We start from the raw sequence: 19,744 nt of genomic DNA, 5'->3' as shown, positions 1-19,744 counted from the left end.
ACGCGACGTGAGCCCACCGAAGTGAAGCACCAGGCGGTTGGCTGTTGTGCCAAAATTGAAAATTTTCTGTGTTACAAGTTAAGACCTAAGATTTGTCATTCCACCCAAATCCACATTCATCAGAGCTCCCTGCTCTCCTGATATTTTTGTATGCAACTGCGACATAAACTTCTCCCCCTCTCCACTCCACCTCCCAGTAACAACGTCCACTCAGACTCTCTCTATTCAGGACCTGAAGCCATCCAGTGAATCTGTCTGGATGATCAGAATAAGACTGTTGCTGATTCATAAATGTTACTTTTCTGTTCCCCTCAGATAATAACAGATGTGTGTTTGCTGTGTTTGGATCCAGTGTGATTTCATGTGAATATTTTAAGAATCCAGCTCTGGTCTTTGGCTCTGGTGGTGACAGTAAAACATCCTCTTCAGTGACTGTCAGTGAGATGTTTGTCCATTCCTCTCTCAGAATGTCCTGTAGTCTATCTCTGGTCTCTGACACAGCTGCTGTCACATCCTCAAAGTAGCTCAGAGGACGAATATTGATGCTGGATGAGTGTGTAGACTCACTGAGTGCTGACAGTGAGGGGTAGTTGTGTAGAAACTGGTTGTGATCCTCTGTGTGTGAGAGCTGCTCCAGCTCGCCGTCTTTCCTCTTCAGCTCAGCGATCTCCTGCTCCAGCTTCTCCTGAAGCTCTTTGACTCGACTCACTTCAGTTTCCTGCTGGGATCTGACCTGCTGCTTCACATCAGAGCTTCTTTTCTGGATGAGACGGATCAGCTCAGTGAACATCTTCTCACTGTCCTCCACTGCTTTATCAGCAGAGCCATTGATGGCCTCCACCTCCTGTTGAAGCAGCTTCACATCTTTCTCTCGCTCCTGGATTCTCTGCTGGATGTTTAGTCGTCTCACCTCGAGGTCCTTCTGCTTCTCAGTCCTTTCTGCTGCAGCTGGGACTGTTTCATGGCCTTTATGTTCATCAATTGTGCAGAGATAACAGATACTCTGCTGATCAGTACGACAGAAAATCTTCATCACCTCATCATGACGAGAGCAGATGTTCTCCTGGAGCTTCTTGGAGGGGGCCACCAGCTTGTGTTTTTCAAAGGCAGGAGACTCCAAATGAAGCTGAATGTGTTTATCACAGTAGGAGATCAGACACACCAGACAGGACTTGATGGCTTTCCCCTTCCTCCCAGTGCAGACATCACAGGCCACATCTTCAGGTCCAGCATAGCAGTGATCAGCTGGAGCAGCTTGGAGTCCAGTCTTCTTCAGCTGCTCCACTAAAGCTGCTAACATGGTGTTTTTCTCCAGGACAGGCCTCGGTATGAAAGTCTTCCTGCACTGAGGGCAGCTGTGGATTCCCTTCCTGTCCTCTTCATCCCAGAAACCTTTAATACAGTTCCTGCAGTAGCTGTGTCCACAGGGAATAGTAACCGGATCCTTCAGTAGATCCAAACAGATGGAACAAGAGAAGGTTTCTCGGTCCAGCTGAACTCCTTTATGCGCCATTTCTCCTCTCAGTGTCAGTGACTGTGTGAGTTTCTCTTCCTTATAACTGAAACTAGTCTGAGCTCTGATCTCAACAACATGTTTCTGCAGTGAATGGAGCCTGTCAGCTCTTACATGTCACATGTCACATGTTGGTTACACCCATCGGCAAACTGCAGATCTGAAGGGGAGGGAACGAGGAAACACGTGGACAGAGAGGAGGTGCTGTGTTTAAGAGCAGGAAGAAGAGGGAGGTTATCAGGCTGTGCTTCACTCCAGGAAGAGGAGCAGTTAGAGAGCGATACTGTGTGTTTAACCCTTTTATTTACTGCTCACTTCAACTTAAGCTTGTTAACACTTTCTTCTATATAAATAAATAAATCACACTTTGTGTGTTTTTCTTTCTGTGATTTGAGATCATCACATTTTTATTTTATAATTTTTACATGTTATACGCACAAAAGAGCACTTTTTAAATGTTCAATGTTCAGCTGGAAATGAATGTGAAACTTTGGTGATGATCTCAAATCACAGAAAGACACAAAGTTCTGCTCTCTAGGTGAACCAATCCTTGTCCACCTTCCTCTTGGGCAAAAAAAAAGTACTGCCTGGAGTACCCAGTGTTGATTGTCCCAAAAGAAATAAACCAACAAAACTTGAAGGTCATGTATCACACCAGGAGGGGGTTCTATACAAGCTAATTGATGCCATAAACAGAAGTGGCCAAGTTATTTATAATCAACACGCTCCCTCTATATGACATTTGGGGCAACAGCCACCTCCACTTTTCCAATTTTCCCCCAACTTTCTCCACCACCCCTTCCCAGTTCTTACATTCTGTAGCCTCATCTCCCACGTACACACCCAGATACTTCAACCCTCCCCTTTACCACTTCAGCTCACCTGGAAGTAGCCCAATTCACCTGTGCAGCTAAAAATCTGCAAAAGTTCCCAACAATTATTCCCAACTTATTCACATCTTGGTGACTCCTAACAAATACAATAATATCATCAGCATACGCAGACAAACTAAAAGACATATTGACATCAGATAAAACCAACCCAGTAATGGATGACCTCACATTGTGCAACACTGGTTTGATAGACAGAGCATACCCGACAGTGGACAGCCCAGCCTAATGCCTCTAGTTAATTTAAAAGGTTTACACAAACGACCATTTATTTTCAGTACATTTTCAATTTCCTCGTACAAAACCATAATCTTAGCGATTAAACCAGAGCCGAGACCAAACCTTTCTAGCACACTCCAGAGGTAACGATGCTCAACTCAGCCAAAAGCTTTTTCTTGGTCCAGAGAAATCAGATCAGTATCATAACCCAGTGAACTGGAGACTTCCAAAACACCTCTAACTAATGACACATTGTCGACAATAGACCTACACAGCACACAGTAAGTTTGCCCTGGATGTAAAATTTGATCCATCACCATCTTCAGCCTGTTTGCCAGCACCTTTGATAGCAACTTACAAATATTAACATTATTAATCCCCTCTATGAAGCGAGAAAAACGTGCAGTGTGTTAAGCTTGAAACTTTAGTTTTCCCTTTGGTGACAGAGGCTCTTTTGACCCGTTTATTAAACACATGAAGGTGAATACATGACCTGCCAGGACCAGGTTATGTTCGATTTAAAATCGAGTGAATAAATCCACATTTTCACTGATTCTTTTGTATACAAGTTTTTTAGTACGATCGATCTTATAATGTGACTAAAGCTGCTTCCACGGGCTGTGTGACGTTTAACATGTAAACGTATCCAGTTTAAAGTGTCAGAACTCCTGACTGCTGTGAGAGCGGTGCTTCTTCCAGGTTGTAGTAACTGTGTTGCTTCAGCCACTCGCAACATTGCGATCATAAAGCTAGTAAAGTAGTTCTAATAACAGCTCGAAATTTAACTCTACTCAATATAATGTTAATTTCAAAAAGGATGGTTGGATGACTTGTTGTAGAGTCTGACAATGATTCAGAATGAATGATCCCAGTTTTAATTATAATGCACATATTTTAAGATGAACCCTTCAGTTATCAAACCTGAGGCAAAGGTACTTTCCAGAGTTAAAGATGTATTTGCAGCAAAGAAAGTAAAATGTAACACGTGGAGCATTGTTTCAGTTTCTTAATATCCACATAGAGACAATATGTTTCACTTTAAGCAATTACTGTAGCATTATTCAGTACAGACATTAAAAAATAAAATCATCACATTGCTGACTGGAAAGTCCTCCAGGGCCTGAAGCAGCAAAGCAGCCCCAGAACAAACCTAAAAAGTTCATCTTTTGTTAGTCCACAGAACATTTTCCTAAGAGTCTTGCTGATCATCATAAAGGCCTGCAGTTCTTTACATGTTGTTGTCGGATATTGTGACCTCCTGGATGAGTCATTAATGCGCTCTCGGGGTAGTTTTTGTAGGCCGAACACGTCTGTGAACATTCACCACTGTTCCAATTTTTTCTCCACTAGTACATAATGACTGTCACTGTGTTGCACCGGAGTCCCAAAACCTGAGAAATTACTTTTTTAGACTGAAAGATGTTTGTGTTATTTTTTAAGCTCTTTTAGCACAGGTTGGATTGTCTGCTGCAAAACTGTGTTTTCAAATTGGCTTCCCAATATTAAAAATAGGTAACAGTAAAAAAGAAAAAAAAAAAACCAACAACCTGGAGACATGTTAGATTAAAATATTGTTTGGGTATTTAATATAATTTAATAAATTCAACACAGACAACATTATTCTGTTGTGATGATCCAGGAAGATTAAGTGTGGTTGATCAAAGTACACGTGTGTTTTATTGTTTCAGGAAGCAGAAGACAGATGAAGAAGGACGTGCACGAGAGGCTGAAGCTCAGCATGCTCTTTCTGTGTTGACCCTCAGTCTCCATTGTTGTTTTCCTGCTTCTAAAACTTCTCTCATGCAGAGGTAACATTTATAGCAGCACATTTGAGGTTTTCTGTAAACCTTTAAACGAATTTAAGGAGGACTTGACTATTTCACAATTTCATTTCTATCTTTATGCGACAAACTGAGAAGCCATATAAAATTCAGTGCTCATTTACATATCTGACACGGCCTTCCAGATTGTTCCCAGAGCATCAGTGAAATATCGGATCTGTTTCAGGTTATTTTCAGGGAGGACCTCTGCAGCAAGTGGTGGCTCTCCTGGGTGATGATGTTGTTTTACCCTGTTCTCTGGAACGTCCTGTGGATGCTTCATAGCTGCAGCTGGAGTGGGCGAGAACTCACCTGACACCAGGATTTATCTACATGTGGGAGAAAAATAAAGAAAATGTGGACGACAAGCAGCCGTCATATGTTGGAAGAACCTCACTGTCCTTTTATAAACCGGAGCATGGAAACATCTCACTGACTCTCTCTAAAGTACAGCTGTCTGATCAAGGACCGTACAGATGTCTCATTCCAAAGCTGGGTCAAAGGTCACATGTACACCTTATTGTAGGTAAGTGGATATCTTTGTAGTACAAATACATAATAAAGTCAGTTTATGGTCCTGACTGCACATTTCTAAATGTACAATACAGTGTTCCCTCCTTTATCGTGGGAGTTACGTTCTAAAACTAACCTGCAATAGGTGAAATCCGTGAAGTAGCCAGCTTTATTTTTTAATATTATTATAGATGTTTTAAGGCTGTAAAATCCCTCACTACACACTTTATACACTTTTCGCAAGCAGGCATGAACATTTTCACACTTTTTTCTCTCGTTTAAACACTTTCAAAGTTCAAACCTTTGTAGAAAAATAAGTCCAGTATTATAGAGCGAAACCAAAGGAACCCATGTTGCCTTTGACGGTGCAAGACGTTTCATCGACACTGTTGTGTTCGTTTGGGAGAAAACTTACAAACATACTGTACAGCATTTCAGAGTAACACTGCTGACAATAGAAGACTTATGTAAATTTGACAAGCTGAACGCTTTCTGTACTGACAGGAGACACGGCACGAGATTGATTGACAATGGTCTACAGCCAATCAAGACGCAGAACACAATGCACGGTAAAAACAAACAAAAAAAAAAAAAAAAAGCACCATGCAAAATTGCACAAAAAAAACCCGCGAAACAGCGATACCGCTAAAGGTGAACTGCGTTATAGCGACGGACCACTGTATTTCATACTTCTGGTCTTCTTGCTTCGGTGTATCTAAATGTTTGACTGGTGTCACACATGCAGTGGGTGAATACATTTTTCCTTCCTCAGCTTCAGCATCTACACCCGTCATGAAGGTGATGTCAAATGTCAGCAGCAGGGTGGTGTTACAGTGTGAGTCTGCAGGCTGGTATCCAGAGCCTGAGCTGCTGTGGTTGGACGGTGAGGGAAACCTCCTCTCTGCTGGACCTACAGAGACCCTCAGAGGTCCTGATGACCTCTATACTGTCAGCAGCAGAGTGACTGTGGACAGTGTTGGGAAGGTTACTTTTAAAATGTATTCCATTACAGATTACAGAATACATGCCCCAAAATGTATTCTGTAACGTATTCCGTTACGTTACTCAATGACAGTAACGTATTCTGAATACTTTGGATTACTTAATATATTATCATGCTTTTTACAACAACGTGAATGTACTATTGCTGTGTGATTTATTACTATTACTGAAGGTCCGCGACTCCAAACTGTAGTAAAGGGACCTCTGACTAATACGGTGGGGTCCCTGTCGGCTCGTAGCCGAAAACTAGCTTTACTTTGTTGTGTGGGTCAAGTTTGCTAGCGAGAGACAGAGAGAGGCGTTGAAAGGCTGCTCCAACGGAAATTATTGTTTTCGGAGGAAAACACGAACACGGTGTACAGTCGAGTCTTAACAGCTTACTTACAACTGGGCTCGTCAGGCACTCTTCTTGGCTGCAGTGGTTATTATTATATTTACATGCTTCCAGCTCCCGTTTTTCCTCGATGACAACTCGTACTTTTCCACTCCCCTTTTTCTCCCTCCTCGCGCTCACAGACCCATAACGTGTATGGCAGTCCATTCTCCCTGCAACACGGACTACACTGCCCATGATGCTACATTCTTTAGAGCTATGCTTGTAGCATTCTGCCTGTTAGCTTAGCACAACAACAACAACAACGAAAAGGCGCTCTCTCACCCAGGAAACACACAGTCGCAGAGAGAGAGAGAGCGTCGCCCTGTAACCATGGCAACCGTAACGCTGCCGCCTGGAACAACAGAACGTAGCTGTCAAACAAAACCCAAACAGTCCTGACCCGCGACAATATGAAACAGGAAAGTACCGCAGTGTAATCCATTTATTTCAACAAAGTAACTGTATTCTGAATACCACCTTTTTAAACGGTAACTGTAACAGAATACAGTTACTCATATTTTGTATTTTAAATACGTAACGGCGGTACATGTATTCCGTTACTCCCCAACACTGACTGTGGAGAAGAGACACAGCAACAACATCACCTGCATAGTCCAACAGAGGAACACCAACCAGAGCAGAGAGATACACAGACATGTTCCAGGTAATAATGACTCACATTCAGAAACAAACTATTTCATTATTTCTATCATTTCTGTTTTAGGTTTTAAAATATTTTTGCTTTCTTCTTGAAAGTGATGTCATCAGGGAATCTGGATTCATTGTCTTTACCATCATTTTTTTTTCTCGCATGGTTTTTCTTGTCGTGGTTTTTCTGTGGAAGTTGAAACAAACCCAAAGTGGTAAGAATTTTATTTTATGTACTGTAATAAAGCAGAGTCTGAAACTTAGGTTTGCATTTAATTCAGCAGGTAGCTGCTGAATTTGTAAGAATCTGTAGGTTTGCTCAAAAAAAGAAGTGGACAGTCTCGAATTTTATGGCAGTTTCATTTTAATAAACAGAGAGAGAATTACAACCAAAACTACAGACATAAAAAAACATTACATAAAAGATATAAATGATCTTGCCAGTTATTGACTGACATAAGTGTTTGATCCACGAATAAAGCATGACCTAGTATTTGGACACTTGCTGGTGAGTACAGCGCTAAGACATTTGTTGTAGTTGGTTACCAGGGCCGTGCAGATATATTTGAAGGGGCAGGTGGTCAACCGCCCTCTGCACGTGCCTGTTGGCTACCACGTTTGCAAACATCTCAACTGCCTCGTTTGAGTTTTGGACGAAATGCATTCTGGGATATTTGCCTGGGTTTGGCTACAGTGGCTAGCGAGCCAATCGGAACAGCCAATCGGAATTTTTTCATCCAAGTCTGTGATTGGTTGGTTTTGTGGCACAAATATAACACTGTACAGAAAGAGTTGAATGTGCAGGAGCAGAGATGTTGAGGGTGCGAGCAACACATTGCGAGCGGGTCCGCAGAGATCTGAGAAAGAGCAAATGCAAAACCTGAGCGAGAGGGGCTGTTATTGTGTGTGTATATGGATAAGAGCAAACACCGAAATACATTTTTTGCACGCAGCAATGATTTCTGTTCACTCAAATTTAGCTTTTCTTCACTCAAAATAAATTTCTCCTCAAAATGCAACACTTTGTAAATGTTTTTTTACAGGGGCTCAAAATAGTGGCACAAAAATAACGCCATATTTATTGGCTTTATTGAGGATTATTTGTTAATAGATATCAAGTAAAATGGAAGTAAAAGTTCAGTCTGATCTTAAAATATGAGTTTCATGTCTGTGCGTTGAGATTTAACGGCATTATTTACTGGTTATCTCACTCCTGAACCACACCCTCCTCTCCTGTTTGTCTCCTGGGGCCCGTTCTTCGTACGTCGCTTACTACATCCAAGATCAAATGACACATCCAAGATCAAATCATCGCGCTAACCGTGAGCTCGCTAATCCGGTTCCCCGAACACACCTGCTGTTGACGATTACTACAGCTGGACGCAGTAATGTGACATCACTGGGTGTCGTAAAAGGGGCTACGCATCGATAGTAGAAACATTGATCGGCAACCCTCTGATTGGTCGGCGAAAATGTCGACGGAGCGCGCTCGGCTCGGTATTTTTCGGCAGCAGAGCAAGAACTCTTGAGTGAGGGATTTCAGGAGTTTCAGAGTTTAATCAGAACGCAAGGGAACACTGCAAAGGCTGCAAAAGCAAGGAGCGAGGGCTGGCAGGAAGTTGCTGACAAATTAAACTCGTAAGTAATTTAATAATAACAATAATAATGGAGTGGATTTATATAGCGCTTTTCAAGGCACCCAAAGCGCTGTACAATGCCACTATTCAGTCACTCTCACATTCACACACTGGGGGAGGCAGCTACAGTTGTAGCCACAGCTGCCCTGGGGCAGACTGACAGAAGCCAGGCTGCCATATCGCGCCATCGGCCCCTCTGGCCAACACCAGTAGGCGGTAGGGTAGATTTATTATATTACACTATATTATCCAATATTATATTACATTATATTATAATATGTTATATTTTATCCTCTGTCACATTAGAGCCACGACAGGACCCACTAGAACATGGGAACAGGTAAAAGTGAAATATAAGAATATTCTACAGAATGGTAATATTTATCACTTATATTGCTTTTAGTCTCTTGGAAAGAGACCCTGGAATAATCTGTTTGTTTATAACAGCAACCAAGAAAAGGGCAGAGCAAACAAAGACAGGTGGTGGTACTGCACCCCCTCGTCAACAAGTTGGTTAAGTAAATAATACCCTCACGGGAAAATCGATATCTCTCTATGAGCACACTGTCGCGCTGAGCTAAAGGATCCTGTCTGTCCCGCAATATACGCTGGATTCTGAGGACTCTCCTTATCAATCTTGCACCTTCCGCAATGGGTGGCTCGCGTATACGGACAGGACATGGCTGCAACAGGCTTCCCAAATCCACCTTCGCTTTTATAGCCGTGGTCTCTCATCTTGATTACACGAAGTAATTTACAATTGCTACTCTGAAATATGAATTAAATCTGTAATAATCACATACATGTAATAGAATGTTAATAGTTCATTTCCCTTTTTTAGGAAATGACCTGTGTGAAATCAATAAATGGATCAGGTGCTGCATTGTCTTTAGTTACATTGATGTTATTTATTTATGGTGAAACAGTGGTGGAATATCGCTGTTGCTTTCGTATGAATGACGCGGACATACCTGCGTGGCCGCGATCTAATCCTGTTTACATAAAGTAAACCTGCTCCCGAGCAGGTTTACGCTTACGGCTCTGTTGCTATGACAGCAAGTCCCGGATGAGCTTCGGGGAACCGACTGATCCAGGATCACGCGAAATCGTCAACAATCTAATCCGGCTAACCTACTTAGCGAGGTACGAAGAACGGGCCCCTGGTTTAGTTGTCCAATCTGACACAGATGCACTTTTATACCTGTGTCCTGTGGCTGTGTGGTTGGACATTTGCGTGACGTGTTTTTATTTTTCTTTCTTCTTTAGAGTACCAGAGTCTCTGAATGCCTCCATTTGAAAGCGGGTTGCTGCCGACCCTCCATGGAGGGGTTTCCCTCTGGATTTTCATCCTCTGCTTCAGTTTTATTAAAGGTAAATGAATTTCTTTTTATCAGACTCTACTTTGAGTTCATTTTGTATTTAACTGGTAAGTAATACTAACAACCATTTTCCCCATTGAAATGTTTCCAGTATTATTTTTCTAATGATTACATAAAATTTAACAACCCTCCCATTTTCTAAACAACCAACGAGACTGTCAGGTTACATCAGAGACTCAAGGGAAGTAGGTTGCATTTTTATGCAGTGCACAAAAGGAAGACTAGATGTCTGTAAACACCTGATGACTATGTTAAACACAGCAGTAGTTTGTGTTTCCTCATTGTTCATGTCCACAGTGAAGAGTTCTGCTTTGTTTCTCCAGCAGCACAATCCCGAAACAGTTTCAGAGTCTCTGTGTTTCCAAACTGAGCTGATAAATGTTTACAGTAACATCTGTGTTATTAGTTGATGTTGAGCTCCATCTGCAGGAGGGACACCGTTAAAATGTCATCAGTGTTTAGTTTCTCTCACATTTATCATGGAGCAGATCTCAGTGGGAGTAGATGTTTGCTGTGGATGTTTACAGGCTAAAATCCTTCTAATGTGACATGTTTTCAGAGCTCACATGTAAATTACAACCATCCAGTTTCTTCTTCATGATTTCAAAACATCTCGGTGAATCAAGTTTCCTGTGAGCTGTTTAAATTGACTTTAGATTTTGGTGGATGATCAAACTGTGGCTGCTTAACTGTGCTGACTGCAGAGATACTGAATAAGTCTGATCAACAGATTCATGATGAAAGTCATGGAAACAAAATCATCATCACAGTTATCTTGGTCATCTTCATTTCACTGACTGTGGAAACAAAGTGGATTTATTCAAGTTTAAGTAGCTCATCAGTTGAAAATCAACATTTTTTGTTTAAAAATAGCTGATAACTATTCGCTGATAGCTGCCAACATCTGCGAACAAATATAATTCTATGAAGTTGTTCTATATAGTGTGTAAATGTTAATATAGAGCATTATTAAATTTATTGCTAATGCAATCGTATGGAACATTGACTTCTAAAGGAAATTTTAGATGGCACTCGTCATCAGAAAGGTTGCGGACTCCTGGTCTACAAGGACTGGGTCACTGTCCTCGTGTGGACATTAGAGGAACTGCAGCTGTGGATTTTATGTGAAGCAAATATAAAAGTATTAATTTCACATTAACCTTAATATCTCTAAAAATCAGCTTTAAATGAATTAATTCCCTTTAAAATATAAATAATTCAAATTCAGTGTTTAGTGGCACATATTTTTACTGTGACACATGCTGTAGGTGTGGCTTGTTTCCATCAGTGGCTCTGGAAACACCTTTATGTTGTAAGCACACAAGTTGTCATGGGGATGCGGCCCCATTTGTGAGACTGCTGTATTATTACTTAGTATTCATTTATATGTAAAGTTTGTTCTTATTTCAGAACCACAGGCGACAGAAACAACTCAAGCAGAAAAGAAAGAAAGAAAAGCCTGAATTCTTCATAACTTTTATAAACATTATGATCATGCACTCACTATGTCGTTATGTACAGTACAGATAGACCGGGTGATAAATTCGCAGCTGTATGTTTTCACAGTAAGGTAAAACAGTTTATCAGACATGGATTAATCCTAGTCCCAGACTAAAAGGAGCACTAGGATTATTCCACATGTGTGTAAGTCTAACAGAGACAAAGTTTATTTTCTTCTAAGTTTTATAAAAGCTGTAAATATAAGATAATCAGAGCACTTTAAACAGATTTTAGTTTTATTTGTGTCACAGTTTTGAAGTTTGTTAAACTTGTAATATTCAGAATAATGCTGAATTTTAAATTGTCTTTCAGTGTTTAAACAGAGTGACTCCTCCTCACACACAGAAGTGTTGATGGTTTGATGAAGAAGGTTTAAACGTTAATGAAAGCAACACAAAGTCAGGAGCAGAGAGGTCCTTGAAGCTGCAGATCAGACTGTAAAGATTAATTGTTGAGGAGGAAGAAGCAGATGTGAAGTTTTCAGAGTGACAACAGTATAAATGTGGGAGGAGAAGGAAGGACGAGAGCAGCCTGATGTGAACAGACGGAGCTCTGATGTTTGTCACAAACTGTGCAGCCGACCTGGAGCTACAGGCTGGTTTACCTGAAACCTTCAGACTGAACACACAGAGCTCCAGCTGTGAGCTGCTCATCAAACTCAACACGTTTGACTAAATACTGAACGATAGACTCTGATCCAGGGTCAGTGTTTAACATTGCACATGTGCACAATGTCAATGACAAAAAGTTTCAATTTTGTGTTTTGGAAAATGTTTTATTGGTGAGTAGGGCTGCCACTAACAATTATTTTGATAGTCGACTAGTCACCGATTATTTTTGCGATTAATCGACTAATCAGATCATCATCCATTGGACGTAAAACGTACAGCTTATTGCACCAGCATGCATCTGCTCTTATGTAACTTAGCTTACAGCTTTAAGTGTTTAAGGTATGTGCTAACTAAAAAAAAGACAAGATGATAGTTTATTAAACTTTTAATGAAATTTTCAGATTGTCTCTGTCAGGGACCCTGGGTCTGAGCGACCCAGGCCGCTAAATTTGGACACAGGTATGAAACCAGATGCTGCTTCTTCTTCTTCTTTGGGGTTTAACAGCTGGCATCCCTGGACATGCAGTGCTGCCCTCTTCTGTTTCAGTTGGTTATTACACTCTTAAATCCTACTACTTATTCTTTCGTCTTTCAGGATTTTACAAAGCTTCAAATGACAAATTAAATTAGTTGTCGACATTTTTAATAGTCGACTAATTGTGGCAGCCCTATTGGTGAATATGTTTTTTTTGGACTACAGTGTTTAAATATATGTTATATTCTAAACTATGCAATATATTTAACCTTGTTAATATAAAGTAATTAAATTAGTTGATCCTTTATGTTTCTGTGAGACTGAAGGAGACAAACTTTGAAGTCACTGATGCTTGAAATACTTCCCATGGGTGGTGCAGCAGATACTGGACAGCACATAAAATGTTCTGAGAACTTCAGGGGTCTCATCAAACAGCATAACTGCAGATCAGCCAGTAGATGGCAGCAATCTCCTAAATCAAGACCTGCTTCCACCAACTTTGATTTTTATTATGATTTCTAAATGGTTTATATTTTGTGCTGTAGATTGTTTTATGGTAACAGTGTATTCATAACAAATTGAAGAGATGTTCATGCTGTCTGTATTATTTCATTTTTTTATTTTATTTATTATTTAAGTTTTTTTTTCTTCACGTTTCACATCAGCTGCTGATTACTGACAGACATCCAGCTGTTCTGTCACATCTGTTTACTGAATGAACTTCAGCTTCTGATGAGAATGGGCAAGGATTTCAGTCTCTAGATGTGCAAAGCTGGTAGAGACATACCCCAAAAGACTGGCAGCTGTAATTGCAGCAAAAGGTGGTTCTTCAAAGTATTGACTCAGGGGGCTGAATAATTATGCACACCCCACTTTGCAGTTATTTATTTGTAAAAAATGTTTGGAATCATGTATGATTTTTGTTCCACTTCTCACGTGTGCACCACTTTGTGTTGGTCTTTCATGTGGAATTCCAATAAAATTGATTCATGTTTGTGGCTGTAATGTGACAAAATGTGGAAAAGTTAAAGGGGGCCGAATACTTTTGCAAGCCACTGTAGGCTTTCTTGACTTGACTTGACTTCCTTACAGCCAGACCTCAGTCAGTCAGAGTTGGTACAATGACATCAGGTACAAAGATGGTGAGCACAGCGACTCCCCAAGGCTGTGTGCTCAGTCCACTCTTGTACACGCTCTTCACCAGGATCCCCAATTATACATCAGCGGGATTCTGGTGGAGAGGGTGAAGACCTTCAATATATTTACAGAAGACCAATTATGAGCTATTGAGCCATCGGCACCCGGGGGCCAACCCCCTGAACTTATAATAGCGTATAATGAACTGTTCCTTGAGCTGCTGTCTTGTTGGTGGACATTTGGTTTTGGACTGTTCCCTGTGCTCCTGTGCCCTTGATGGATATTTTGTTTTGGACCCTGGACCCCAAAGGTTTAATATGAAGTTTATTACACAAAGATGTTTTAGTGCTTTAGTGCATTGAGTTTTTAAGACTACAAAGCTCTTTATCTGAATGCCAACGAGATGTGGAGTCACCGCCGTCTTCCACCCGGGAACAGCTGAACTGTGAACTTTTGTGCTGTCGCTCCCGCGTCGACCTTCTGATCTCTATGGACACTGCCTCGTTGGACTCCAGCATTTTTTTGTTTTGAACTGTTTTTGTATATTTCTGGACTCAGTTTTGGAAAGCTGTTGGCTTTCAGCCCTGATCGTGTCCGTGCCGTCGGGTGAGAAAGGCGACATCTCACTGATTCTGATGTTTTGGCGGGTCCACGCTTTGTGTTTACGCCCTTTTTGCACTGATTCTATCATGAACTAGCTCTGTGCAGGCAGATAAGGACCCAAATGCAAAACTCATGAGCATGAGTCCAAAACTGAGAAGAAGGTCGACACGGGAGCGACAGCACAAAAGTTCACTGAACTTTTGTTCAGTGAACTGCAGTTTCAGACACTCCTACAGCATATGACAGTTTTTTGTTTTTGTTTTTTTTAAATACGTTTTATTTTTTAAACACGTGTTTTCAAAATTGGAGTTCAAGTTATTTTTACTTCCAACAGTGTTAACATACTACACAGGTCATGAACAAGATTTTTTTTAATTTTCATTGTAAGTGGGCTAAAGCAGTTAATTAAAAGTAGTCTAACATAAATGTAAATGCTGTAATTTGATTATTTCAATAAACCGTGCAACCTGGATGGATTTGATGCTGGCGTGACCACAGTGCACACGTCTGCTGTTGCTCACAGTGGTCCTAGGGACCGCTCAGGGAGCTTGTGTATTCGCTCAGATACATGAAAAATTAGAGGGAACATTACCTGGGCTCCCTCTTTACTCTGGCAACTGGTACAAAGATAACAGCGCACAGTCGTCATCAACAGTGTGTGATACAACTGCACATTCAATTCTCCATCTTGGGATTATTTTCTTTTGCTGAGGCATGCACTGTGCAGCGATTTGGGACCTGGAGTAACAATGGAGTTGCGGTATTTGTCCACATCAATTTTGAGGAAATTCATTAAGCTGTTTTCTAACTCTGTTAGACTATACTACACGCTACTATGTCACTGGTGATTACAACACAGCTTCAGTTATTCTGTTTCATGACACGGGGCACAAACCCAGTAAACCTCAGTCCCAGAGCCGCAAACAGGAGGTGTGGGACTTTAGCAACTGGATAAACCAGAAGAGATCTGGGAATGTTTTTGTTGTGTCCTCATGGCGACCAATGACACGCCCCAAAATTACGCATGACGTCTTAATAAGATCGTCTCCCTGACAACCACTTAGCAGTCGCGTTTAGGAGCGGAGGAAGTCCGAGTCGCCCCGTCAGTCTCTGCTAGTGATGGGCAGATGAAGCTTCATGAAGCACTGAAGCTTTTCATCCAATTGGTTCACCCCAGCGCAAAGCTTCTTGAAGCTTCATTTGCTCTAGTAGGACACCTACTGGACGTAAAAATATTAGTTGGCATGAATTTGAAGAGTGTGGCCTTTTGCACACAGCCTGTAAATGTCAACAACAAAAGGAGTGTGTAAAACATGTATATTGTAGTGATGGCAGTATACTGTGTATATTTATACTGGCAGTATGGAAAATGATTATTTGGAAATGCTTAAAATGGAAATGATCATTTACTGTGAGGTGAGGTGTGGTTGGGGTGTGGACAGTGGTTGTGCTTTTGTAACGTTGAGGTATGGACAGCTACACACTGAGGCCTCAGTCCTGCCTGTTCACATTTTATTCTGTAAAAACCAAATTTTCACTGCTTTTATGACCTTTCTAGTGGGGAGAACATAGCTAAGATTTAATGATTTAACAAATCTTTTGAATCCTTTGTCCTCGACAATGCTAAATGGCTGGAAGTCCTCAATCACCATGCTAACCAGGTCTTCATCTATTTGAGATTGTCTTTATTGTCTTTCCTCAGGAGAACAAAGCACAAATATAAATATCACACACGTAACTTATAACAGTTGTATAATATTGTTATATCATTTAGTAACATTACAGCATGCTATATTATCATTGCATTTGATGGCTCACCTGGTCTTGCTCCACAATCGGTGTTCCCCTTATTCTCATGCAAAGCTCTGTAGTGCCTAAGCATGGATGAGGTGTTGTTGTTATATCCCAGCTCCCTGGCACATAGCAAACACTTCACCTTGTACAACAGTAAAGACAGCTTAACATAAATTGTATTGCACCATCAGTATTATGAAAATACATCTTCTGTAGAAATTTACATACCTTTGTTGGGAGGAATAAGATCAAAATGTTCCCACACAGGGGAGGACATCCTCCTCTTCTTAGCTGGCTCCATTCTCTCCTGACTTTCTCTCCTCACTCTCATAAACCTCCAAACTGTCTCCAAACTCTCACTAACAACTCTCCATCAAACACCCACATTTTGAATGAAGTCTGAGGGGTTTATATCGCTGTCATATCTCGCGGCAAAGTTCGAACCACTTCATGAACCAGTCACGTGTGTTACGTTTCGGTGTTGTCAGTGTTTTGCTTTTGCGGGACTGTTATGTGTTTCCTGTTTTACGTTGAAGGTCTGTTGTATCTCAGTGTGTTCAGTTCACCCTTTTTTGTCTCGTCAGGCCTAATTTGCCCCAGCTGTGTTTCCCTCCTGTGGTCCATTCCCTGATTGCTCCTTCTATGTATATAAGCCTTGTGTTTCAGTTTGTCATGGTCGCGACTCGCGATCTCTCCCCCCGGTTGTAAATAGTTTGGTGATGTAAATAAATGTCCTATTTTGCTTTGATGTAAATAGTTGTCGGTACTTTCGTTTTTGGGATTTTTGGTGGAGTACCTTAGTGGTTTTTTTGTTTGTTTGTTTTCCTGTGTTGCTAGTTGCCGGTTGCTAGGCCGGGGTGTAACACGTGGTACAGCCGGGCAGCGAGGCGTTGGACGTCATCATTTTCAGCTCCTCCCATAACTGAAGCAAGGCATCGCGGAAACGCCCCCTCCATTACTCGACACAAGCTTCGAAGCCTCGATACAGAACATCACTGCACTTGTTGTTATGTCCCGGCTCAGCTCGTCTTCTTACACGTTTCCACTCTGGACTTTAATCTTGTGCTCGGCTTTCTTAATCGCACCTGTTCAAGGTAAACCGATGTTTTACTTAAACTCTGCTTTCAGCTTAAAGCTAACTTTAGTGGGTACTATGACTGTCGTGTCTGCAAGGAGTGGGTGAAATAATCGCTGGTTTGTCACAGCAGGTTGGTCCAGAGTTAAACTATTCTCAGCTATGCTGCAAAATATTACTGACGCCTTTAACTTCTAATAGCAGCCCATGCACTTTGAGTGGAAGAAGACTGTCACGATTTATGATGTTAATACATATTACAGTAGCTAAATCATAAACATTATTAATGACCAATAAATGATTTATGGTTTCCACTGCGGGTAAAAAGTCATATACTGTTAGTCAACCCCTAAAACAAGACTATAAAATGTGATGTACTTCCAGAGTTCAGTCAGCTACAGTCACTATCATTGCTTACAATAGTGATATTACACACATAAAATATAGCTACAGTATAACATGGATAGACAGGATTTAGTGAGCTGCAGTCTATACTCCCATGATATCCCAATATCATGTAATAGAGATTTCAGACACATATTTTTATTACCGTAAGGAAATAAATCTGCAAACATAAAATCTGCTCAGAATTATTTCTGGACAACAGCTGATGTCTTCAAACTTACATTCTTCTTTCCTCAGTCTGAGGATTTTTGTTCAAGAGCAATAATAATGACAGATGTGTCTTGTAGTGTAGATTGCGTGTCGACAAAGTTGTAAAAACCCCGATCTTCCAGACAGGCTGCAGGTCATTTGCAGTTATTTCAATGTGAACTGCTCTGGGAGAATCACCCCAGAGACTCGTGCTGAATGTAGAGCACAGAAACTAAAGTAATGATACCAAACTTGATATGATACGATTAATGTTCGGCTCATTCTGTCCGACTGAAGCATTTTTTTTTTTCTCTGCTGAGAGGCCAAGAATTCATCTATGAACTATTTATGCAAATTATAGTATAAAATGTGAAGTTATACTGTTGGCTGCTGTTGCTCTGTTATTGGTATCTCAGAATGGTTTTAACCTTATTGTAATCTGTACTGATCTGATGCCATGCATCAGATCACCTGTGTTTGTAGTGTGCTGAAGAACAAATGCTTTTACAAGCTGATCAGACCGGAGCGTCTGGTTTGACTCACTGCCATACTGCCTCTGTCTCAGCTCCAGCAAACTCTCATAATCTTGAACAAGCTGAACTATAAATTATTGATGCATGCCTCAGTCTTCACTGCTGTTTTGGTGCTTGTAACTTTTCTGTCCTAGAGATAAATATCTATACAGACGTCACTGGATTCAACTGAATTCCAACCATTTGTTTAAGCTTTTCCCACTAATGTGCTGTTTATCAGAGATGAAGACGTCAGCTGCTCCTGCAAACACAGTTGGTAAAATCTTCTCTGCTGGAAAACCGTGATGATGTTTCCATGTAACAGAGGTTCAGTCAGTTTTACACAGAATTTCATTTAGAAAAGAAAAACTTAGTTTTTTTTAATCCAGCAACATTTGATTTTTGTCTGATTTTGCCAGATTTGACCACACTTTCCTGTTCAGAATAAATAAAAACAGATTTATGATGGTTTGTGGGGATTTCTAAAGCATGTTCCTGTAAATTATCTCTGCATGCTGCTCACTGTGTTGTATTTTTCTGATTTCAGTTTAGTTTTCAATCGTTTTAGAGATTTTTAGGTGTTGCTCAGGATTCCCCTCACTCTTGAACTTAGTAGATTTCTGTTGGTTGTTGGTGTTGTTGCTCGCAGCCACCAGCTAACATTAGTAGTTGGTCAGTATCGTAGCGGCTGACATGCTGCTGAACATGCAGCATGTCTGTGTGTTGAGACGTAACAATTATATTTTTGTCTGCAGCCTGAATGTGAAGATGAAGAAGAAGATCTGGATCCCCACAGATTGTTAAGAAGATGACATCATGGATTTCATGCCTTTCCTTGTGGTCCCACTGTGGACTTCAATTCTTCACTTGGATTTTGTTAAAGGTAAATAACGTTTCTATTACGTTCTAGTTCATTGGTATAGCACAGACTCTGTGTTTACCTTATTTACTGTATTTCCATGAATGTTGGCACACATTTCAATAAACCACTGCATCCATTTCACATTTTCCTACAAAGAATTGAAAGCAATGAAATGCAGCTCAATACTTCCACAGCTTTGTATTCACAAGCTGCACGGTTTATTTCGCAGACCAAATTTAATGCTGGGATATTTTAATTTAGTCCTTGCTACTGTCTTGCTTAACATAAGCATTCCTACCAGGTCATGAGTATTTGGTCTTATTTGGAACAAGTTCTGAATGTTGTGGGACAAAGATTTATTTGCTGCTTTGTACATTGTGCAGTTCTGACGTCAACCAAGTCTTTAAATTTAAGAATATTACATTTGAGGAAAAGTGGATTTGCTGGTTCTCTTGAAGTGGTTTTACTTATTAACCTTATTGCTCTTCTTTGCAGAATGTATGTGTTTCCCCACACTTACACAATATATAATTCAAGGAAGTCTAATGGGACAATACTGCGTGTGTACGTATGTGTGTGTATAT

The 19,744-nt window shown here is 40.7% G+C and overlaps 2 protein-coding genes and 1 pseudogene across 7 annotated transcripts in view; 2 read left to right on the top strand and 1 right to left on the bottom strand.

The window, feature by feature from the left end:
* The window catches only part of LOC112432939 (uncharacterized), a 112,951-nt gene that overhangs the window by 89,731 nt on the left and 3,476 nt on the right, over positions 1-19,744 (top strand). For 2 of the 5 annotated variants that reach the window (XM_076880681.1, XM_076880671.1), the window contains exons 1-2: positions 17,110-17,211; positions 19,054-19,181. In XM_076880681.1, coding sequence (XP_076736796.1) covers positions 19,115-19,181 — 67 coding nt within the window. In that variant the 5' untranslated portion in view covers positions 17,110-17,211; positions 19,054-19,114. Of the gene's footprint in view, positions 1-17,109; positions 17,212-17,240; positions 18,617-19,053; positions 19,182-19,744 lie in introns of those variants that run through there. The other 3 variants (XM_076880677.1, XM_076880675.1, XM_076880673.1) reach the window with 3 other exon arrangements.
* Positions 62-1,569, bottom strand: LOC112432847 (tripartite motif-containing protein 16-like). Its single transcript, XM_076880613.1, has one exon. The coding sequence runs from the start codon at positions 1,511-1,513 to the stop codon at positions 86-88; it is 1,428 nt and encodes a 475-aa protein (XP_076736728.1). The 5' UTR covers positions 1,514-1,569; the 3' UTR covers positions 62-85.
* On the top strand, positions 2,772-6,167 carry LOC143416685 (butyrophilin subfamily 1 member A1-like; annotated as a pseudogene). The gene is made up of 3 exons (XR_013097024.1): positions 2,772-2,820; positions 4,630-4,968; positions 5,728-6,167. The product of XR_013097024.1 is annotated as a butyrophilin subfamily 1 member A1-like (transcript).

Source organism: Maylandia zebra, linkage group LG3 (genome assembly GCF_041146795.1).
Source record: "Maylandia zebra isolate NMK-2024a linkage group LG3, Mzebra_GT3a, whole genome shotgun sequence".
In the NCBI taxonomy this organism is placed as follows: Eukaryota; Metazoa; Chordata; class Actinopteri; order Cichliformes; family Cichlidae; genus Maylandia; species Maylandia zebra.
The sequence above is the reverse complement of the archived record's forward strand: the minus strand, read 5'-3'. Positions and strand labels throughout refer to the sequence as shown.